This window comes from Anser brachyrhynchus, assembly GCF_964034855.1.
Source record: "Anser brachyrhynchus genome assembly, chromosome: 6".
Taxonomy (NCBI): Eukaryota; Metazoa; Chordata; class Aves; order Anseriformes; family Anatidae; genus Anser; species Anser brachyrhynchus.
In genome coordinates this window covers 34,463,774-34,489,011 of record NC_137700.1, presented here as the reverse complement: position 1 = coordinate 34,489,011, position 25,238 = coordinate 34,463,774, and the positions used below count along the sequence as shown (strand labels likewise).

The 25,238-nt window shown below is 37.6% G+C and overlaps 1 protein-coding gene across 1 annotated transcript; it reads right to left on the bottom strand.

The window, feature by feature from the left end:
- Nucleotides 1-45: 45 nt before the first annotated feature.
- On the bottom strand, nt 46-25,038 carry SMC3 (structural maintenance of chromosomes 3). Its single transcript, XM_080597396.1, has 29 exons — nt 24,880-25,038; nt 22,036-22,111; nt 20,413-20,451; nt 18,868-18,935; nt 18,403-18,474; nt 18,146-18,225; nt 17,503-17,581; nt 15,765-15,882; nt 15,474-15,649; nt 15,213-15,293; nt 14,729-14,893; nt 14,272-14,393; nt 13,637-13,850; nt 11,965-12,068; nt 11,652-11,751; nt 11,021-11,181; nt 9,702-9,843; nt 8,338-8,488; nt 7,309-7,461; nt 5,787-5,938; nt 5,411-5,569; nt 4,928-5,035; nt 4,387-4,495; nt 3,530-3,777; nt 3,184-3,396; nt 2,337-2,528; nt 2,037-2,214; nt 1,372-1,478; nt 46-1,084 (listed from the first exon to the last, which is right to left on the bottom strand). The coding sequence occupies exons 1-29, from the start codon at nt 24,892-24,894 to the stop codon at nt 1,013-1,015; spliced, it is 3,654 nt and encodes a 1,217-aa protein (XP_080453522.1). The 5' UTR covers nt 24,895-25,038; the 3' UTR covers nt 46-1,012.
- Between the last annotated feature and the right edge of the window lie 200 nt (nt 25,039-25,238).

Genomic DNA, 25,238 nt, shown 5'->3' with positions numbered 1-25,238 from the left:
CAGAGTAAGCGCAGCATTACAAGTTCACAGTTTCTCACTGTACTATTTATATGCCATTCAAGGTATTTTATTTATAGGTGAATAGAGCTATGTTATTGCAACATTTTTTTTTTTTTAATACAAGTACTTTGTAATCTTAAATAAGAAATACATGGCTCAGAGAAAAGCCTCAAGTTTTCCAGAATAGCACACCATGTTATACAACAACCCTTTGTCAGATGCCTCATGGTTTGATTTGTGACTGACAGGCTAGCTCAGGTTACGCTGGTCCTTCAGGTTGACAGAATGTGGAAGAACTGTAACAGGGAGGAAAGCATGGGGTGGAGTAGTGTCTTGGTATTACTCTGGGGTCTTTTCAGATTTCAGTATCTTCTGATACTGAGCTTTTTTAGTTCAATAACCAGAACACTATGAATTTGGACAAAGATCAGGGGTTAGTTTCTGCTGGCACTTGCAGTGTGAAGAAAATGGAAAAAGAAAAGTACAGCTCACTTGAAAAAAAGTTTGTCGTCTCATACTTCTGAAATGAACAGCTCCAATATGACCAACAGTATTTACTTTGTCTCAGCAGAACTCTGAAGACAGACAACATACACCATACACTTGCATACAAGTTACAGCAATAAAACCAATCATTTTAATTGAAGCCATTAAGAAAACAGGTGAGGCAGTATAAATGATAAAGTTATACCTAGGAAGGAAGAGCTAGCACTTTCTAAAAAGCTTTAAAACAGCAACAGCCACTTTACAAAAGATTTCAGGGAAGAGAAAGTTTTGTAAACTACAGGTACTGTATAAAGGTAACATTAACAATTATCTTATAAAATACAGCAGAGACAAAATGGATACTCAAGCTCCTTTGAAACTAAGCCTTTTGGGGTCTTGGTTAAAACGTATGTTCAAAAACTATTTTGAAACAAGGACTAAATGCTTCATATTTTTAATTTACAGTTCCGTGGCATAAACATCGCACTATACACATCTTCCAAACAAGCAGTAAATACAATTTTGTTTAACCATGCGTGGTGTCATCTTCTACAAAGTCTTTGGCCATTTCTGCTGTGATCACATCAATATGACTAACCTGGTGGAACAAGAAGAAATATAATTATAAGTAGCTGCCTACAGAATAAAACAGCCTTATTTACAAAAGCTCCAGTTGACTCAGCAATAAGCTTACAATGAATTTCTAGTCTCCTTTTAAAGAGACAGATATTTAAACTTGGAAGGAGAAAACTCCAACACTAGACTGTGATATTTCAGTGTTGCATTTCTAGTTATAAGACAGATTCCCTTCCAGTTCTTATTGTAATGCACAAATGCACAGGTTAATAACGTTCTCAGTAAACACCATAATTAAAAATTGTTTACCTTGTTTCTGAATTTTACACCATAGAACTTGTCAGCTGACTCTAGCAGTTCAGGCCTAAAAGTTGTTGTAATAAACTGAGCGTGTTCTGCTAGTTCCATAATCATATCTAAAAAAGAACATAAGATTATTTATTAATGTCATCTTTCTACTAAAGTAGGGTATGTCTTCATACGAGACAGGCAGAAGTTTGCTGTTCCTTATTTAAAGTGAACATTTGGTTAATATGAAAAACATTCAAGAAAGGACCAATGCCAGGTTTAAGTATCATCATTAATTCCAGTCTTACCTCTGATAAATTCAACCATTCAGCAAGAATCACTGGGTATTAAACTTCTATAATAGAAAACAGATAAAGCACTTTTCCAAATCAATGTGGTGAGCTAAACGTTCATTTTTCAAACTACTTTATTTCAAAACCAGGACTAGTTCTACCACGCTAAAGCATAGTAAGGAGACTCTTTAGAAGCTGTAATGCCAATACAGAGCTTCTACCCAAAACCTGAGTCCGCAAAAGTTTTGGAAAGCACAAAGTTAAATTCTAACGTGTTGGGATATTTGAAAGTGTGCCTTCGTGATTAAAAAAGCTTTCACCCGAGATAGCAAGTAGTAGAAGACAGACAGTCATTTCAAACACACGAAAGATGAGTACAAGGTAGATAGTTACCTGAAACAGCTTTTCTGTGTTGAGCATCCAAGGCTTGGTCAATTTCATCGAACAAGTAAAATGGGGCTGGATCACATTTCTGGATAGCAAATATCAGGGCTAGAGCTACTAGGGATTTCTGTCCACCTGAAAGTTGCTGCATTTCTCTCATTTCACCCTGCTTCCCTGTGAATGATACCTAGAGGAAAACAATGCAACAGGAAGATGAACAGGACTAATTAAATGTTACTTTTTTAAAAATGGGAAAACTGTCATTTAAAAGAATACTCAAAGTACTGAAACGCAAACACTTCTCCTTACCCTTATGCCAACTCCAGTGAACTGGTCTACAGACGGAACACTGCTCTGTGATCCAGATCCCCTTTCACTCTCCGTACTGCCTTCACCTTCATCCTGGGACTGACTGCCTTCCACATCTCCTTTCTTCATCACTAATGTGGCCTTGCCACCAGGGACTAACTTCTGGAATACTTCACTGAAATTTTTTGACACCTTAAAGGAAACAATCATTTTTGTATCATGAAATCAAGCGCAAACAACAGCTGTTCTTACATGCTCTCAGACAGTATTTGTTTCAAAAATGGGAAGATCCACATTCAAACTTAAGCACTAGTTAACAGGATACAACACTTGGTCTAAAAACATGGCCTAAGCCAACTGCTTTTGTAGTACGATATTTTTCACTTTTTTTTCTTCAACAAGATGGTAGAATTCAAATGGAAAACAGCAAAAGCTGTTTGATAAGCGATTTACTTCAGTAAGCTTCAGATAAGATGTCAGTTAAGCAAATGATGTGTAGGAGAAGCCTTCACACACTTTGCACTTATGATCCTTTAATAGCATTAGGGAAGGCTTAACTAAAATCTAGAGAATGTATCACTAGACCTTCCCCAGAAAGGGCTGTACATAGTACAGTCAACAGAAAGGAAGCATTTAAAAGGTTTAAAAAGCAGCTAGAATGTCAACATAGTCAACAGCAGCTACTTAAAATGCCAGCTTTTTTCTTTTTTCAGCATTAAACCCACAAAACAAATAACGTGATGCTGTCTTTTATTACTATGTAACAGCCACGCTTAGCGTATGTTTCTTCTCATATAGCTGAGGGGACTATTTCAACTAGTCTTTGCTACTGTTGTCATCTTGTTACCTGTTTGAAAGTCAGCTGAATAGCCTCGTATTTCCTAAGCTCAAGCACATTCATCAGCTCCATGATGGATTTGTAGCCCCTGTCCAGTTCCTCTTGTCTTTTTATCAGTTTTTCCTTCTGCTCTGAGAAATTTACAAACTGGTCTAAAGCTTTTTTATTAACATGACTGTACTTCTTCAATTCTGTATTGCACTGCTCCAGCTTGCGGAATAACTGTGTATGGAAAAACAAAGTTATTTGCAATTCTAGCCACATTTGACACTCAAGATGTAGATGAAACTAGTATTTTGGATCAGTACCTTTTTTTGCCCCCCCCCAATAGCATGAAACCAACCACATTTATTACCTGCTTTAAACTTAGTGTCTGATACTTTTCAAAAGCCTCCTGTGGAAGAGAACCCAGTTCTCGGATTTTCTTCATGCATTCTTCCTTCTTTTTGAGGAGCATCCCTTGCCTGTTAGTCATTTTTTCAAGTTCTTTTGTGTCATGGTTAATGGCATCCATATGCTCCTTCTCCATGTTCTTCCAGCGCTCCATGCTCTTCTGCAGCTCTTTAATTCCTGCTTCTGTTTTGTCAATGGAATTATCCAGATCTGAGATATTGGGGAAAAGCACAAAGTGGTAAGTCTACATACCTGCATAAAATCCGTAATTATCCATCCAACGATTTATGAAAAAGAGACAATTTAAAGAAAGATCTATTATGAAATGAACAGAAAATTAACTTGAAGACAAAAAGTTAAGATTCCCTCTTCCCTTCCACCATAAATATACAGCTTAAACACAAAGGCTGTTATTGTTAAAGTCTAGAAAGACAAGCAAAAATGAGTGTGAACCACACAGATACTATTTCCCATCTGACAGTAACTTAGTTTTAGACTATTAGGGCAAAATTCAAAAATAACTGTAGAAGATCACGACTTGTACAAAGGTTGCCTCAAAAGCACTACACCCTGAAGCCAAAATTCTGTTATCACTGACACCTACTTGTTGGTATTACAGTGTGCAATTGCAGACACTCAACTTGTTTGATTTGCACAAAATCTTGCTTCATTTAACTTTTGAATCATGTTCCAAAAAGTCTGTTGCACACTATGCAACTACTATAGCCTACTCAAAATGTATCATTACTTCTCATATTACAATATGTATGAACTTTCAAAACACTGGAGATTTTTCTTTGAGTAAGTAGCGTTACCAACCATCTGACCGTGCCAGAGTATCTTTCACTCGTTTGTTGATAGCCTCAAGTTCTGATGTTGTAGCTGTAAGAACTGTGCCACCTTCTGTTTCTCGTAGTTCATTCAGTTCCTACAGAACAAAGTAAATACCATCAAGCTTCCGTATCGCAAGGGAACAAAAGTGTAAGCCAGATAACCAACTTATCTTCCACTATTCTACATGTAACTTAAAATATTTTAGTACAGCTTTAGAGAACAGTTAAATCTTTATACTTAAATCTTTAACCAGATCATCATTATGATAGCTCTGTTCTATATATACTGTGCCTACACATAGGCAGTATATATAGACAGGATTTTTTTTGGTCAGCATCTCACATGTTCCTCAAATAGTACACTGAGATTTAAGTAAAACACGCAACTCAGCTTGGATTAAGGGAAGCAAGAAATACCACTAATTACAGAGAGAGATGAATACATATTTATCTAATCATTAATACATCAAAGCTCTGGAAATAAACAAAAATAGACTGCAAAAATGCACTGAAAACAAAATCCTTACTTGTTCCACTTGGTCTAAGCGTTTTCTCAGATTTTCATTGAGATATGTTTCAACTCTTGTGATAATGCCTTCTAGCTTAATCCTCTCATTCAAAAGCTGTCTGTTTTCCTGAAAAAAAAAAAAGTATATTCGTTGTCTCAACTGACTCTTAATTCATTTTTCCCTTGTTAAAAATTAAAACAAACCCATTCTTCACAGAATTCTGCGTATGAGAATATTTCACATCTTTGGATTGTCACTCTAATTTTAGCAGGTAGAAATAACCGAAACTGTACGTTGTAAAATTCACCCAGCATTTAAGGAAAACATACAAATATACTTAGCAGATGAGAAAACTCCAGATGTACCAACCCCCACCTGGCAGAACACTACTCAGTTACAATACACTCAGCACTAGTGACTTTTCACACAAAAGGACCAAAATAAGTTTTTATTGGGAAGGTACCACAGTCAATGACAAGACATTTTCATTTCTCCTCTTACTTGCTGTAGTTGTCGAATTTCGTCATTAAGAGCATCCACACGTTTCTGATCTTCAAGACTGAGTTGAGACAACAAATCGGTCCCCAGTTCTGCTTTTAGCGATTCTCTAGTTGATTCCATAGCGTGTAAACTTGCCTCCAAGCTCTGTAAGCTGCGTTGCTATGGAACAGGTATTAGACAGAATAATTCCTCAGAGCAGCCCACAGATTTATGAATTTCACTTTTCTATTTATGTAAATATTTACTGTGACTATCTCTAATCATCTTTTCATATTTCAATTATGATGTTAACCAGAGAGGAATGCAAATTTATCAATCACATCAACGAAACAATAATATAAAACCAGTAATGACATTCAATATCATTTTACTGTACCTTAGGCATAAATGTCTTTTCAGACTGCTGCCTCTTCTCCTTCAACATTTTCATTTCTGATAAAATACTGTCTCGAGAGGCTTTGAACTTTCTCTGCTGCGTCTCAATTTGCTGCATTTGGTTCATTAGCTGGTCAATTTCATTATTAATCCATACAGTGGGCTAAGGAAAATTCCATCTTAAATGCATTTCGTATCTACTAGTAACTTTAGTTTTTACTCGCTTTGCCATATTCATCTGAACTCACAAAACAAATTAAAATATTCAGTTGCACAGAAGCAATCAAGAACTATCAGCAAACGTAACTTCATGACCCTTATCAACACCAAGAACAAACCATAAAGCTTGATTTTCCCATTACTTTTCCAACACAGCACTCAGAAGATACACATTTAAACTTGTAAGGAAAACCTTGGATCTTGAAAAATATAGAAGTACAGATGTAACAATGCAATTAACCCTTACTCAAATCTGAGGCAAAGAGTAATTTTTATGGCAACTGTCATACAGGTCAAAAGGATTTAATGAACTCAAAAACAGAAGAAAATTGCATAAACCACTTCTGCCCCCAAATTCTAGGTACTAGACCTCAAGATGATGCTACAGCATTAACGAGCTTCCAGAAAAAGGTGACAGTTATTTGACTTTTCATATAAACAGACTAAAAAGACCAGGACTGTCAAACAACTCCCTGCTTGATTATAGTATAGTGCTCTCCACACCACCATCCCCAACATATGCTGGCTATGTTATGTAGCAATTCAGGACACAAGTACTAAAAATATAGCACAAGTCGGAAGAGGCAGTGAAGGTTACCACAGGTAACAAGAATACCTGGTTATAGCGGTTACTATAACAAAGGAGTAGAAAGTATCATAGTGTTTAACCTCATCTCTAAGCTTGAAAGACCAGGACAAAACATTAATGGTGACATTTTAACAAAGCTCCCTTGTTCTGAAGCCTACAGTGACCAGCCTCTGAGAAGCAAAATACTGGACAAGATGCATGACAGGCACTCCTGTATCAAATCCACATGTGCTCCTGTTCCCTTCAAAGCAAGCAAGTCCTGACTGTATTAAGGTCAGTTAATACTGAGTTATGGATGACAGCTTAGAAGCACTCAATGCTTCAATTACCATGTTTCGGCTATATTTCCCTGGTACGGAAATGTTACCAACAGCAGTTGTATAGAAAACTATTTCTTAACTATTTGCATTGAGCTAAGAATTAGTTTTTTAAAAAAATGCAATCCTGACACGAAAACAACCGTTGTATTTTAGAATCTGTTATTTTCACTGGTGATACCAATTTCCACATGCAGGGCTTCTGTTTGTTTCTACTTTGACTTTTGTTATTAAAATCCATACAATAACACACAGAACCAGGTTGCACAAGCAGACATAACAAATGCCACCACTGATACATAACATTTACAAAAGTCAATCTGTTTCTCATCCATTACTGCAACTGCAAAATGAAAGCAGTCATCACACAACCTTTCCCAAGAAAAACAAAAGGATATTTTCAATGTTTCTGCGCAAGTTTTCATTGAGTTTTGCTTCAAGTTCACCAAGTTCTTCTTCTGCCTTTCTAACATCTTTTTGCAATTCTAGCCGAGACTTTCTTGTGTCATAATAACCTCCAGTCAAAGCACCACGATGGCTGACTTGATCACCTAAACAGCAAAACAGAATGAGACTATAAATTGCACATCATATATTCTCCATATTATTTGGAGAGGTTTTTATAATACAACTTTGCAGAAAAACTGGAACATTTCAAACAACCTGAAGAAATGCTGCATTAGCATCATGCATCAGTGTCAAGGATTACATTACTTGAAAAATATTATGTGAAGTATTTATTATAAGTTAAACGTTTGTTTTGGTATTCAACTGAAAGTATTTCATTCCTCAAGACCAACAGATTGCTATTATTGCCTTAAAAAAAAAAAAAGCTAGTGCTTAAAATTAAATAAGAAACTATGCAGCTTACAAGAAAGTGGTTATATAAGGAGAAAATGTAAATGCCTAGAACTACCAGCTTTAAAAGTCTTAGACTTATTGGGCAGGGGTGACAAACAATAAGAGTGCATGGAGTCTGCCCTCCAGGAGTAGGCAATTATCAAGAGGTATAAATAATTTTAGAGAACATAACATGCACCTGGCATGTGGAATAGTCCACCTTGCACTTACCAGTAATTAAAGCCATGCATTCACACCCTCAAAGCTATTTCAAGTTGGTGGAATACACCAGAAATATTCCAGGGAACACATGACTGCTAAATTTGAAAGAATATGCCTATAAACCTAACCTGCTTTGCAATTCTCAGGATGGAAATACATAGCTACTAACTTTTAGATCATAAGATAATTCAGGGACTTGTGAAGATATTCTATATTTTTAGTATTCTGCCAACTGCAGCGTTGTATATATCAGTCAGGTATATTATTTAAAATAACATTATTTTGACAACACTAATAGACTATGTTTAATGAACCTCAACACTTGCATTTTTCCAATAAATAACTTATAAAATTGCAACATTTACCTTCCAGAGTAATACAGTCCATGGTGAAAGCTCTGGCCAGCTGGGTAGATACTTCCATGCTACGGCAAATTAGAGTCTTTCCAAATACATGTTTGAAAGCTTTGTCAAATCTTGGATTGTATCTCAGTTTACTGATCATAGGAATGGCATCCTGAAGTTACAGTTATTTTAATGAGAAGAGTGCAGTAATATAAATACGGCAAGCAAATTGCAACTAATTCAAGCACATTTCAAGAGAGCCCTAGAAATAAAAGCTACATCAAGAGTAAAAATGCAATACAATCTGCCTTATAACACCGCATTCTTTAAAGTTAAGCGTATCTCTAAATCACTGAAGATGAATGTTGGTCTTCACAATCAGATTTCTAGAATGAAGACTTCTGGAGCTCTGCATATCATGATACAGAGAACTGTCAAACCCTGAACTCAAAGCACAATATTGTGAACGATTACTTCAGAAATAGGTAAAAAGATGACACACTGACTGAACATTCAAGACGAACACTGTATGGAAATCAAGTGCAGTATTTTGCAATTTTAGTCTTCAACAGCTAGGCTCGAGCATTAGGTCAACTATGAGTCTGCTGGGAATCTTATCTGAGTATTAAATTACTACAGAAACAAGCTTAATATGTATCATTTATTGGCAGCAAAAGAAATCCTCCTCCAAAAAAGAGAGACCTGTCTGCAGAGAACAGGTTACAAACATTAATACAGTTAATTATTACTAGTAAAGCCCTCCCAAAATAAGCACGCTAGAAATCTGATTCTTTTGTTTGCTTTTTCCTATATTTATCCAAGGAAAAAAGGAAAGTAGCAATTTTTAAATAACTTACTCTACCATGATTATTGTAGGAAGTCATTATATTTAAACAATTAATTCACTAAGTTTTGAATGTGAGCAGATTCTTCCTTGAAATGCTTGAGTTACTTTTTAAGTAGTTGTCACTGAAGGTCTTTTTTAAATATAAAAGCACAAATCATTTCAAATAACTGAGAAAGTGTCCACAGCTGTGACAGGACACTATCCTCCTATTCAACTTTCATCCATGGCAGGCTTTCAAATTAAAGAATTAAAATTTAATAATCTGTGCAATTAGTTGTCAGGTTATAGGAACACTCTTCCTTTTATTAACACCTATGTACTCAGAAAGGGAAATTCAACTTCAAAAAAGAAATACCTGGCAAAAAAAGTGTTTTGCTATCAAAGGGTTTTTGATACTGGGAAGTGATACATTAGTTGCAGTATTTAATTGCAAACATTCAGCACCGAAGAATATAATGGGCAATAGGCCCACACAGTTCAAACAACAAAGGCTTATATTTACGGAAAAAATAGAGGAAGGCTCGAAATGAACACTCACATTAGTCTCAGGATAAGCAGTATCTCGAACATCCAGCTTGTTCAAAGGGAGGAAAGTAACTTCACCAGGAAGGTTCATTTTGTTAAATTCCATTAAGATTTTTGTACTGACTTCATCAGAATCCACGATGTGATAAAACAACCTAATTAACAAGTCCAAGAAACAAGCAAAAGCATGACGGTGCTAGAAGCATAACTATATTTGTACATGAACACTAAGCAGGCAGGTAACGTCACATATCACTCACTGTACAGCCACACTGCACTTGCTCCGGTTCATTTTTGTGCCTTAAGACTAAGTAAGCAGATGGCATTAGTTTTATTAGAACAAGATCACTGAAGATTTTTACATTCTACTATCCAGTCACAAAAGCAGCTCACTTACATGTTGAAACTGTGCACGTAGTACACAGCTTTTTTTTTTTTGGTTCACCTGTAAACCTCTGTCCTCCATACCACTTCAATTCACCCACTACTCAGCTTTCTTTGCATGAGTTTACAGAGTTTGTCTCAACCCTCAGTACACAAACAAGAGAAAAGACGACTACATCTATAACCCTGTGCATGACAGACTAGCATCAGAAGGACTGAAATGTTATCTCTCCTTTGCAAGCTGAATTAGTTTGCTTATTATTGCTTTTTTCCAAACCTCAGGTGACCGCAGGATTCAGGGAGAGCCATGAAGTACTTTAAAAAAAAATAAAAATTCTCACATACACAGGTGTTTCAGATGAGGGGCAGCATCTCAAATTTTTGAACAAGTATTAGCATGAACTGGACCAGGGACTGATTACACACAAAAAAGATGAATTAATTCAGAACTTGAGATGGTGCCAATGGACACTCCTGGAATATATTACTTAAAGACTCACTGAACACACCTTTTTCTGGTGTCTAAACTGGCAACTGCTACTTAAAAGCTATCCTTGCCCATGCGATTTTCTAGCATAAGTGAAATAACTCCTACTGTTATCAGTGAAACATCAGCATTACTTACTGTAGAATGCTCTACAGTGGACAGCTTCTGGCAAGTATCTGGAGCATGGGTCTTGGGCCTTGCCTCCCTGCTCCCCACAAACTCCCTCCCACCCTGGAAGAAGTTTAAGAGGCTAGGATCAAGTTTTTAAAATAGGCAGAATTCCTCTTAGTTCCTTCTTGATGTTTTAAATGATGCTATATAACAGAGTTTGAAAAGAGGAAGACCAAAGCTCGAGATTACAAGGAGAGCAAAAAAACTCTCAAAAAAAAGCAGGAAGGAGCACCAGATTTGACTGCAACACTGCAGCTGCATCGACGTAAGTAACACTGAAGAGTAATTACCTGTTCCCCGCAGTAACTTCAACACAAGTGTAGAAAGCTGGTTCACATTCAAAGTTGTTCATCACAATGCCATGATAGCCATTTAGAACATGCTGGTTTATGCCTTTTCGACGGAAGTGCTCCAAAACCTTGTTTATGCTGTCTATACCATTCAAAATGGCCTGTTAAAGCATAATTCATTATTGCATTGCAATTACAAAAGCTAGAAAACACATCCATTTTATCTTCAACTTCTAGAAAAAGGTAACCTCCTTTCTCAAACTCCTGCTGACTAATCAGGAGTTGCTGCTTTAAAGTAAGATACCTAAATAGTTAAGCATACCACATCTTAGGGTCTGTTTCCTTTTTTTTTAAAAAGGAATATATGTACCAAAAGTATTGAGAAGTATTCCATATCTACCTGGTCTCCTCACCTCTCCTCTGTTATCTTAAGCTTACAAAACTAATAAACTAATTTCAAAATACTTCTGGAGCTAGAAATATTTGGAAAAAACAGCCTAGAGATACAATTTATCCATCTTAGTTATTTGGTTAGTCTTACCATCATAGCTATCTTTAGGAGGTTACTCTGACTTTTCCATTAGGATGGGAAAGAAAAGCTTCCACATGGAATTATCACAAAGCATCTTACCTTTCCTGTTGCTGCTCTGAGAAGCTGCTGTTTCTTTTCTAAGTCCTCCCGCTTTGCAGCAAGAGCTTGTTGCTCTGCGTTCTCCTCTCTCCATAGATAACTGCATACATAAAGCGTAAGTATTTTAAAGGTGAATGAAATTTTTATTTTTTATTTTTTTAAATCTAAAGACTGCTAATTGAATGGGAAGGCTAAGTGCAGAAGTTCAGACATGGCTATACTTAAAAACATACCTACATGCCATGTGAACAACTACACAGTTGGGGTCCTTCACATTAAGTGAGATTCAGACATATTTCAATTAATTACTAACTTTCTTTCGCTCTGTAGTTCATCCTTTTTATTTTTCACTTCATAGTACTTTCTGTCCAGTTCTTCAACACGAGCCTTCACTTCATTAAGATCCTGGTCCAGTTTCTAACACAAAGAAAAGATCACTATGAAACTACAGCTCTTTTCAGGTAAAATTCCACCCCCCCACCCCCCATCAAATTCAATACTAACAATTACTACTTAGAATTCAGAAACAATTCTTACAAAGCTTTTCACAAAACAAATAGTTACAAACTATAAAAGCACTAAGAATAAAAGCGTCTTTGGCAGCAAGTGAGCAGCAGCAAGTTGAAGTGATCAAACAGACTGCAAAGGAGGCACAAACTGCACATATGTGTGTTATACAATGAAACAGCTCACTAGGTCATTGCACGAAACTATATCAAAACAGTAACTATCATACACAACCATGTGTAGCCATGTTCTGAAGTAACACTTCTGATAAGAACATACATACTAGTCTTGCGTATCATGCCATGCTGATATTAGTCAAAATTTTAGCCTGCTTTCCAGCAGTATTTGTGCTTTACCACAGCTGCCATCAAAAGCATGCTGTTGAAGCAAATGCACAGACCTCCGTCCCTTCCTCATTAATAACACCTGCCATTCTCAAAGCAGCTTGGGGCTAGCATGCAGATTACATTTTCATAGTTATCTACATCCAGGAGGACCAGCTACTCTCTCAGTAACAGAAGTTTTTCCAACCCAACTTTGTAAGTTCCCCATGGAGTTTCACCCAAGACACCTTATGTAACTCCTTTAGCTTGAGCATAAATCAACCTTCCCTCCGGAGAAGAAAAGCGAGACATTTTTATTAAAGGAATCAAGAACACTTCAAATTTAACACCTTCACTTCTATCTAATAATTCCTATTGAGCCATACAATAATGTTACAATCAGTGGTAAATGTTACTTGTTTCAAAAATCAACTCAGAATCATTACTTACACTACATGGGTGATGCCTACATCAGGTATTTTACCAGAACACTATTCTTTTTGAACTATATTCCTAGATCTTTTTTCAGACTGACCCTTGATTTCAGTAGATATATTACACAAAGACAACAAATGTCCCTCAGCACACACAGGGTGACAGCATTAGCAATGGATGCTCTCTTACCCTAAGTGAAAGATTACCCCAAATTTCACTCCTGCAGCTCCTAGCAAAAGTGATGTTTTTGGAGTGCACTGCTGTATTTGCAGTTACAGCTGTTTCTGAATGCACGGGAACTAAAATCTGAAAGTTATGCAGATAATACTGAAAGCTTAACATTCTGCCACTGATAGGGACCCAACTGCTAACCAGCTGCAGTTGTGATGCAAAGGTAAAGAAAGCATTGGCAGCGGAGTTTGAAAGATACTGTTCTCTTGTCTTCCCTGAAGAGGGAAAACACCCAACCTCTATGAAAACATAAATTGTTATCCATATGGAATGGCCACATTCATCATAAACAAGAGCAAAGCAGATTATGTCTCTGAAAACTCAGGCCAAACACTTTGTGGGGAAAAAAAAACAAAGAAAGTAAATGTAAACAAAGTTTGAGGCAGTGTTGAGGGGAATTCAGAGTTTATCTGCAGGCATTTCCAAAAACAGATTTTTAAAAGACTACACCCCATCAGAAAAGCCTGTATTCATTGTAATTATACTTACACTGTACTGTTCCAAATTTTTCTCCTTATTTGCCTCTGTATCCTCCAAATCCTTGTGTATAGCTGCAATCTGCCGCTTCTTGTCATTGATGGCTTGATCTAGAGACTTCAGTTCTTTCTTTATCCACTTATCCCTTTCTTCTTTGGATGTGAACTGGCTTCCCCGACCTTGTTTTGCATAAAGATCTGTTCTTTCCTGCGTAGCCTGTGCAAGTCTATTTTGAGAAGGGGAACACATGCTGTATTATGAAGAACTCTTGAATATATGAAGAAAAAGCACTGAGAATTACCATAAGAAATTTCCAGAACTGTCACACCATGCTCTAAAGATTAAGCACCAAATCAGTAACAAAAAGAGAAGGATCACATTGTACACAATAAAACCACCCAAAAGACTTCATAAAACAGCAAGTCCGTAAAATTCCACAAAATGGTGAAGGCTGAAAATTAAGTTCACTGAATACTGACTTCCCCCAGCCTTAACACCCAACACTAAAGGAGGCTTCTTTACACAAGGACAGACACCCCTTTCTGAAATATTAAGTACAACTCTGAACATATCACACATGGCTGTTCTGCTAGTTATCTTGGTTCTTTCTAAAATGCTTTGAGTTCCCATTGTAGAACATCACAGACCTAGCAATTCCTCTCTCTTCTTTTTCTTTTACACTGTTGAATTTTGGCTCCGTTTCTGCTAATTCTTTCTGTTTCTCCTCAATTTTCTCAAGAAGCTTTTGCCTCTCTTTTAACAGTCTTTTCTGAAAGTAAAACAAAGCAATATTTAAAGTGAGGTAGTATCAAAAACTCTGTATCATTAGATAAATACATAATTCTGAAGAATAATTTAAGCAATGGAATTTTGCAGTCTTACAAGTATCTCTGATACCACATTGTTTCAACAGTTAAGTGAATTCAGTTACAATTAGGAAGAAGACATGCCAAAAACTTAAGATACCTGTTCTGCAAAGCTTACAAAGTAATGAAAGGCTACAGCCGAAAAACAAAACTTAGAATGTAAAGCTAAAATGTCTTCAAGGTACAAATATACTACCTTGCACCAACCACCTTTTATTCACTCATTATAGTTACGTACCCTTTGTTCACTGTTGCCAGCTAATTCATCCTGCAGGTCTTTAGCCTTAAGCTCTAGTTTAGTCCTCTGTTTAATCTGCTCCTGTCTTTCAGCACTAAGTTGTTCTTTCTCTTCTTTCATTGCAGAAATCTTTGTCTTCAGCTCACGAACTTGCCGTTCTATTTCCTATGCAAATTTAAGTATGTAGAATTTTAAACACTATATGCACATTTCAGTATCTAAGTTACGAGCATTAGGTAGATTAAGGTACACCAAGAAATACAATAAATTTCTCCCATTTCCAAATAGGATGAAGGCATAGGTTAGAAATTAATTTTTAACTTTACTGGTTAAAGCTCTAAGTGTAAGAGCTCTTTTCATTTGTAGTCAAATAACTCTGGAGTCTGTGTCTAAATTCAGACTTAGATAAAATGTTTACATACACAAGAAAAATAAAGAATCTAACGGAAAGGAAAAAGACACCCCTCGTTTTAAGTATTTTTACCTCCATTTTATCTCTAGCATCTTGCTGTGCATCTCTCAGCTGCCTGGACTTCTCTCCACTTGTCTCTCTCTTAGCAGAAAGCTGCAGAGAAAGCAGCTTAATTAGCAAAACTGTTTTAGTAAACTTCCAGTTTCAGAAAGACAAGCATAATTTGTTGAATTAGCAAAGGACATGGACAGGATTTTATTGAGGAACATAAGCAGATATCAGCAAAAAGCAAAACAGCTCACATTAAATTTTGTAGTAGACAATGTATTTTACCTCATCGAGCTTAGCTCTGGTTTCATTAAGCTCCTGATTATAAATTGTATATTCTAATGCTCTCCTCATTTTATCCCATTTCTGGTACTGAGCCAGCTCTTCTTTCTCCTCTTCAAGGGTATGAAGTCGTTCTTCAATGTATTTCAACAACTCATTGATCTTCTCTCGCTTGCCCTCTTTAGAAAACAAAAGACAGAAGTTCAGTTAAACACTTCAACCTCTTCCAGTGATTAACTATTTGTCAGCAGTTATGAACACAAAAAGAAGAACCAGTGTCCAGGAGATTTTTACCTGTTTCTTTCATTAGTGAAATACTCTCTTCTTTACGTTCATCGTACACTCTAGTACCAGCTACTTCTCTTAGTAATTTCAGTCTCTGAGAGTCAGGAGCTGTGGCCATCTGGTTGATCTGAAAATTCAAGATCTATAATTTCAATATCCTGCTCTAGACATATGGCTTAGTCAACAGATCAAAGACTGTACTTTGCTTTTTTTTTTTTTTGCTGTGCCTGCTTGCACAAGGTTTTGGGAAGATCTCTACCATGCCGCTTAAAAGGAAATTACTTTAGAATTGCTAGTATTCCATTTGTAATTCATTTTGTTGTTTTTCAAATGCTACCGGTTCTTACTAGAACTCAGGAGCTCCAATGTTATGTAAACCACAAAAACCTTTACAACCTCAAAAATATATTTAGAAGAGCTAAAGCTCAGGCCTTTATTCCTGCTGCTAAATCAGCTAGTTTAAACACCTCCATAAAAAACACACTAAAAACGGGGAGGGGGAGAGGCTGTTAAATGTTAAAACAATTCAGTTCATGGAACACTCATTAAAGCCAAAACACACAAAGCCAAGTTAGAACTCATTTTCCTTCAATACAATTTGAGAAGTTGCATTATTTCAAAAGTAGGTAACTGTTTCCAATTTGTATTACACTAAAATCTAGTACTAGTATTTTGACTTTGTGCTTGCTCTAAGAGTCACATGCACCAATCTCCATTACAAAACAGTGATTTTCCAGCTGAAGTCCATTTTTTAAAAACACACATTCAGCTGTGTAGAAGAATTTATGTTACTAAACATTTGAGAGGCTGTACTTCTGGGTCAGTGTTGGAAAGGAATTCGAAGGTGGCTTTGCGGTGTTTCACATGTCCCTGAATTAGAGAAAACGAGGAAATAAGCGGTAGAAACAAAAACTTAAGCAAGGTCGAGATAAATTAACTTGGACGCAGTGTTAAAGATGAGCTTTGGGCAGTGGCCAATTGCTGGCTGGCTTTGAGGCGCATCTGAGGGTCTCTGATCAATGGGGTTACAGGAAAAGTGTATGTAGTGGAGAAAAAAGGGCAGTAAAGGCTTTCTGTTCAAGAGCCATCAGCAGTCCATGTCTTTCATCCCTTCAGGTCACCATTTTTGCCATCCAGTCTTCCTCAAAGTCTCCTGCATTCCCCTTTTGAGTAGTCTTTTCAGTAACCTTTTGGAGCTGGCAGTTATCACTGTCTCCATCATGTCCCACTGCTGTGAGCCATTAGAAGTCGTTCCTGTCCTTTGTCTCTAGATCTGATATTCTTTGCTACATTCTTGGGTCTTGAAAGCCATCTAATCTGGGTGCCATTAACACAGGTCACACTGTGAGCCCTTTCCAGGCTTTCTGGTTCCACACATTTCCCCTCACCCACAATTCACAGTGTTTTTAGCATATTAACAATTTTCTACAGTCAGCACCTCACCTTGAAGCCCAGAAATACATGAACTTACACCAATACAGTCACATGAATTAAGTTTATTTTGCATGGAATTGCAAAGGTGATTGTATCATTTCTAAATATCAACATTTACTGCATTAAAGCATTTTTTTCCATTTTAAAATCAACATGCACTACTCCAACACCTGCAATGATGCATCTAGAAGAATTGTTTCAAACTAAAACAGATTTAAGTTATTGCAGCAGAAAACCAAACCTAACATTTGCCAACCAGGATACATAGTATTTTTGATAGTAATTTCTTTCACTTTCTGTAAAAGAATCTTACCTTTCCTTGTTTGACAATATAGTATGGGTTACTGCGAGAAAATCCAGCACTTTCCAGAAGATTCATTACGTCATTTTTCCTGAAACGTTATTGTGAATTTATTAAAAACACAGCAAAAGTGACAGTGAAGTATCAGAACAACATATCACTTACTATGATCACTGTATGCAATGTACGCTCTCTTCAAAAAACCGTAAGATAATACCTAATTCTAAGGTGAAATTGGGATAGAAAAGGACACCAGCTAAAATCCTATAGCTCTGGAAAAAAGATGAACACCTGGCTACACAGAGGTGGCAAATACAGGTACATATCACACAGAAGGATAATAAACAACCTTAAGTCTAGTGGCTGTTATTAAAAAAAAAGAAAGAGGCAGGCCTGAAAAATACTATATAAGCAGTTAAGCAGGATATTAATGAACGAATTAAATTGTAAATTCAAAGAAGTCTGCTGTCTATTACACAAGGACTGATGTCCTTAATGTCAAACTACTGGTACTCAGTGTTATACAACTAAATCAGTATTGTTCATGGAACTCATGAGAAATTGCTTCAGACTAGAGATGCAAATGTTTACTATGACTACGTAATTTTACAGAAATACTGCTCAGCTCATTCAGCTAAGGCAAAGAAGTACCTACGTCACCATTTTCTTGTCTAAGAAATATTGGTCCTTCTTGGCTCCAATGACTCTGCGAAGTGAGACTTCCTCTTTATCAATCTTAAGAAAACAAAGACAAGTAAATATAACTGTTTGCAGTAGGTATAACTAATCCAGAACATTTACTGCACTTTTTACAGGAACTAATTCAAAAGCAGCTCTCATACTAACTATTTTTTAATAATACTGAGAACTGGAGTCTGAAATGATCATCTATTTCTGAAGCATTTAACTTACCGGTAATCTGTTGTCCGAATTGTCAAATATAATTTCCACAAAAGCTGAAATAACACGAGGGCCCGTACCTTCCTACAAAAGGAGATATTTTGGTTAGATAATTCCCTCTTTAGAAGGATTTTGAGCTCATTTATCTTCCCTTCTCCCTGACAATTACAATTCCCCTCTCTTTCCATGGATCTGAAAGGGAAGAGCATCTATGTAAGTTCCTGTACGTATATTTTTAGTTCTGAAAATCTTAGATAGATATTCACAGGCATGCATTAAATTAACTACCTATATATAAAGATAATGTATTACTTTGTAATAAGTTCCCTTTTACCAAAGTAAAAAAGTAAACTAACATGTTTAAGAATGCTTCCAAAATAACTGGTTTAAAATATTTACATCCCAGCAATTGACCATTTTTATAGTAAAATTGAAATGCATTTATTCTGATGTCTTATTATCATACACCTCACTTACATGCAACAAAGCCAATCTCTGCTCTGGGCGAAGATGACTGAACTCATCACTGAGGACAAACTGAATTGCTGTAATAAAAAACAGGATTTATTCTGTCCTTTAGAGAGAGATTCAGCAGTTCCTAATGTAAAACATACCATTGCACATTACTGTCATACCACTACTACTATCTTAGTGTTCTTTTCACAAAGAAAAAAAAACATCTGCTGGATTTCATTCATCACTCAGCCTGCTGTACACTAGAATTTCTCAGAAGAAATTGCATTGTCACCATCGTACTAGTTCATTGAATAAGCAATTAACAATGCTGAACAACCTAGGATTCACACGCTTTTCTCTACAAATACATAGTACACAAGCCTGGGTAAAAACACTAAAATATTGAACACTTGACAATTCATATACACTGACATCACAAAGTCCGCTGGCATCTCTACCTTGACTCTCTTCTCCATTGATGCTTCCACACCACATAATCATACGTTAAAAGTTTGTGTGTTCAAGTAAGCTTTGCCATAAATTTAGCCAGTAAGAATGTGTAAAGTAACTGCAAATATTACAATCAGTTTTCAAGGCAGGTGATACTTAGAATCAGTTTCCTCCTGTAAATACTTTTCTGCCATTTAAAAAAATCTTAGAAGACTCTTAAGAGAAATTGAATAGTGATGATAAACCTGAAGGTAACTAATAAGTGCATTAAGACCTTTCTTTTCATCACTGTCATATAATGATCTATCTGCTGGTACCATAAAAGCTGGTCAAAGAAACTCTCTAAGACTCAATTTGGAGTTTTAGAAAGCAGGCATTTTTTAATTGTGGCACCGGATGCATGGGGGATCACTTCACCTAGTGTGTGTGCTGAACTGTCCAGGCTACAGGGGTTATAATCAATCAAAACAAACATATCAATCAGGTTTCCAAGAAATAATTCTCACATTCATACTATTTCCCATCATTTGGGAAAATGTGGGAACGTTCCTCACATACACGCATGTTTCCACTGGTGGTCTTCCAGGGGTCTCTGGTGGTTGTCAGTAATCTTCCTCACTACGTTCACTGCTTGAACCCAGTTCTTGTGCATGCTCCAGCCATCTCCTTCTTTCTTATCTTGTTGTTCCAACTTACCCATCCATACTAAACTAAGCCATTTACATATCCAAAGATGTACATACCACAAGTTCCTCACCTATTCTTTACAGGCCTCTGGGCCTAGGTCATCCTGCCCTCTTCCCTTCCCCTGTCCTGTGTTACAATTATGTATCGTCTTACAGATAAGGCTGATCTCCTTTAGTAAGGTAGCATTATACATAAAAAGTTTCTAGTCTTCCTTCTAACTAAACACAGTAAAATATTTCAAATTTTATTCTATTATTCTATCAGGGAGAGAACCATACGTCCTTCTGACTCGCTATCCTGCCACTCCTTGTTAAGGAGTTCTTCAAGGAGTTCAAATTGGTAAACCAATTTATGGAAAAAAAAAAAAACCACAAACACCCTTATATCACCACCATCCCAACGATATTATATAAAGAAGTTCACCCTTACCATAAAAGAAGTTGCTTTTTCCAGATCCATTTCTTCCCACTGAAGATTAAAACACAAAGTTTATTACTACAAATTGAAATCAATTAACGTGGCAACATATGTTAAATTTTGCACATAAATATTCAAGAACAGAACCCAAACATAACACAGCCAGACAAAACAAAATCTCAAGGGAATGAGATAAATTTAGTAGATGGATCACTTCGTTACTCTCTACAAACAAGACTGAGCAATCCTTTCCCCACTCAATCACAATGACAAATTACAACGCTATTCTATACAAGTAGAATAATGGTTAAGCCAATCCTATGTAGTCCCATCCTTTTATTTTTTTAATACTGGTCTCCTGGTGGAATCAACCAGTAGATGCTGGTCCCAGCATCAATCTTTTATATTTAACAAGAAAAATTACATTCTTGCACACTCAGGTTGACTCAGGTTGGGTTAAGTATTCTCCACTTGCTAATCCAGCAATGTTTTGTTTTTAAAAGATTGGAAGTACCATTTATATTTCAAAGCAAAAGTTTCAAAAACATTCTGAAGTGCTTTAGCAAGGGTCAGTGTTTTGTCTTTAAGATCGGCATCTACTGGGTCAACTTCAGAACTGCTCGCCTTCCAGCAACGAGCATCCTAGGCTTTTCATCCCTTCCTGCCTGAATGATCTCTACATTAACTACCACACTGCCTCCAAAGCCCTCTAGATTCACGTTTCACAAAAATAATTGCTATGTTTTGTGATAGGTTTTTTTTGGTTTTGTTTTTTTTTAATTAAATCAAGCAATAGTGAAACTAGATTCTCCAGCACCCCCCCCCCTTTTTTTTTTTAAGAACACTCATATCTAGATAAAGTTTTAGCTCTTACTGAAGTAACATTACTTAATACAACATGCTATTCAAGTCATATCTAGTTTATCAGTTCTCAGAGTAAAGCCTACCTACTACATTTCTACGTCCAAAATTAACTGTTTTCTATTGGGTCAGCAGTCTCAAAGTTGCTGCACCATCACTAAACTCAGTAAAAATGAGAAAGCAGGAGCAGACGTCCATGTACAAAAATAGGAAGAGACGCGAGAACGGTGCAGAACAACATGCTCTTAGATTAGATATTACATAAAAAACAACATTGTGAAGTTTGTGTCGCGCTTTTTGAAGATCCACATTCCAGAAATTCAACCTTCCAAAGCTGGAAGAAAGATTATCTTTACTGTTTTTTCTCTGCAGCAGTTTATGGTAGCTAGTGTGCTTACTTAAAAGTTACCACACGTACACACACAAAAAAAAAAATATCCTGTACAAGGTCTCTGCTCTTGGTCCTAGCAAGCACAGCCTTTACAGGAGGACTGCCTAATACAGAGATCATAGGCCTGAATGAACAATTCACTCAGTTGCTGAAGACCTATACTGTTGTCACAGCAAAAATTGAATGGTTGAGTTCTTTGCTGTAAATTGAATGCTCCTTGTGACAGGTTACAGATAAATGTAAACAAGTTTCCAACACAGAAAATATAAATAAATTAATCAAAGGTGGGAAGAATATTAAAAACTGTTAGCGACTAATTTGATCAACATCTGAAACAGCAATGCAACTCGAGTTAGCATTAGAAGAGAGGCATCAGAACTTACCAATGACATTATGTTTTGAGCTGAATGGATCCACAATGGTTTGGTCCCTGTAGCTTCGAAAGCCTTGAATGATCACCTAACAAGAAAAACGAGAGACTTACCTCTGTTCTTAAGCACTTTTTAAACTGTAAGATTTTAGAGTGCTTACATCAATATTATAATACACTTGATTCCTCTCCCTCCCTCTGCCCTCCCCTTTAACTTTCCAACTCCAGATCAGCATCTTGCCCCTCAACTAAGTATCACTACGATGTAGGGAAAAAAATCTGTCCCTAAGAGATGCTGGCACCTATCTAGGTCAAAGCACAGCAAATGAGAGAGTTCTAAGAGTATTTTTGTAACAATCTAAAACTACACAAGAAAATGTATTTGGATCAAATATTACGTACAGGAAAGAAACCCCCAACATATCAAGTACTTATCGTACCAGGGCCAGATTTACAGTTAATTTTATAACACTCTCCACATATAGCATAAGAAATCTACCTGCAAGTTCTTTAAGTAGAGGAATTACACACCGTAAACACTATCGGATTCTACCTATTTCATATGCAAGACGGTCTTATTTTTGTTTTAATGTGCCTAAAGACAGAAAAGTAAAATAAAGAAGTCTTGGTTCTGGGTAATTCACTTCCTAAATAAACACATACAACCTACACAACCAATTTAGCTAGGGAGCTACACAGCGAGCAGGGATCTAGAAGCACATTAAGTTTCAACCATTCTAGCAGTGATTTGAGGTTTGTCAGTCCAAATATGCACAGTACAGTGTCAGCATCTCTACTTCGATTCCCCATAGCAGCAAAACTGATCCAGCTTCCAGCACATCTCAGCATTAATCAACCCTTTCCAAACATCAAAAGCTGTGCTGGAAGACTATACATGGGCTTTCCTCTGCTCAGTAAGACATCAGAAGGACACCGAACATCTGAAGTTTTGACACTTGCTGATCTTTTAGCAAGAACATTTACAGAAGGACCAGAACTGACATTTTATCTCTGTGCCCTTCCCCCAGCTTTTCCCCACCAGAAGCAAGATCGTGTTAAAAATAATGCCATCGATGTTTCATCACCATAACTAATACAAAGGAGGAATTACTTGTTGGGAAGACAGCAGGATGTGTTACAAAGTATTTCTCAACAGTGTAACTGCTGAAGTTTAGACAGCAAAATGAAATTTTGTAAACACGTAGCATTCAGATCTAAATCTAAAGCACCTGTATTGGAAGCAACTAAGGATTTCAGGATTTAGTAGATCAAACTATAGAAAGAAAGTTGAAGACAATGTACTAGCTGAAGACATCCCAATCACAACATCTGTTAACATGGGACCCCACCCCTCACCCTACAAAAAACAGTCCGTTCTATCTACCAAATGGAACATTTTCACAATAGTAAGCTCTGCTTTATTACCCATGGCTTTCAACAAGGAAAGCAGCCACAGAAAATCCTACTCAGGTCTGGCCACCAGGTCTAGGCCAAAACAACTACATTGACTCATTCTGGTTTATAATTAAAAAAATAAAAAAATAAAGTTAAGATGTTTGTAAACAACGTTGCTTCCCAATTCACCAGACTTCGGGGAAAAAACAGAACTAGCAGAAGTTTGGTCTCTACTATTTTTCTAGCTTTTCCTATACTACCATAAAAACGCCCCGACTGGAATAATTCATCTTTATTGTCACAGAAACTTGAAAGCCTCTACAAAGAGCTAAAAACAACCAATCGTTATTTCTTGGACATTACTACAGAGGTACAAACTTTTCCCACCCACATCCCCAGGCAACGCTTCAAATACAGGTGGGCTCTGAATACCATTTTCCCCTACTACAGAGCTTTTTTTCTAGATGGCTTCTCACTTTATCCACCCTACGCATCCTGAAGCCTCAGAACTTCTTTACTGGCTTGCATAGCCTCAACTTGAGACCTAAATCATTTTAAAGCTCAGTAATGATTTTGGGAAGCTGTAAGGTAAGAGATATTGGCAAAGTCACCCCTCAATAGCTTCACGCTCTACACGTTATACATCTCTTCTATGGCTCCTAGGACATTATTGCTAATGGGCCACCTAAATTCCCCCTCCCCATGAAACTCCCTTTTCCCTGCTTTGACTTATTTTGGACTTCTTACTACAACTCTATATATCTTCACTAGTGTTTAGGCTTTTTGCAATTCAAGTCTGTAGATAATTCTTATTCAAAGTCTTTAAAGCAACACGCATCATATACCAATTGTTCATTTAAAGAAATGTTTATTGAAATGAACATATATAAGTAGTGATAAGAAAGCAGCCAAAAAAGTCAACCATGATATGCATCGTTACATACTACTGCAGTTATATACTAACTGCGGTAATATTAACGATAACCATAACCTTACAAACTAGCTGAAGTCCATGCAAGGACGTTCCTTTTATCTGAACTTTAGCTGTAGAGGGCTCTTCAAGGCTGATGCACACAGGTAGTGGTCCATGCCCGGGCCCCAGGGCTCCTCCCCAGTACAAACGGTAACTACTGTTCCTCCCAGGGGAAGGGGCAGAGAGAAGCACTTGGAATTTAGACACATTTTCCTCAATGCACCCACAACAGAGTTTAAAAAAATAAACGGCTAACAGCTGAAGGACACCTGACAGCCTTTCGCGTACGAGCCCGGTGCGGGTGCAAGCCCACAGCCCGAGGCCGCCCGCAGGGCCGGCACACCGACGCTGCCCGGCCGCAGGGTCCCCGGGGAGCTCTCAGGCCGGCCCCGGGCCCAGCCCTCCCCCAGCACCGAACGAAGCGGCCAGGGCAAAGCCCTCAGCGCCCGAGCCAGGCCCGGGCGGGCGTTCTGAACTCCGCAGCCTTACCTGCTTGATGTACATGGCCGCGAAAGGTGCGGGAGGCGCCCGCCCGGCTGCCCACACCGCCTCGAACCGGCACAAGCGCCCGGCGCCTCCCCGCGCCGCCGCCGCCGCCGCCCCTCAGCCCCCGGCCGCCCCGCTCCGCGCAGCGCCCCGCTTCCCCCGCACACAAACAAAATGGCGGCGGGGCCTCCCCCCGGCCCGGCCCGGCGCGAACCACTGGGCACCCGAGGGAGGGGGAGAGAGGGGAAGGGAGCGCGCCGCTGGGCGGCCGGAGAAGGGATCGCGGAAGACACGCCGAAAGAACACTTTTTAAATTTCTTATAAATGTCTTCTTGGCCTTTCAGGGCTTTATGGAGGGGAAG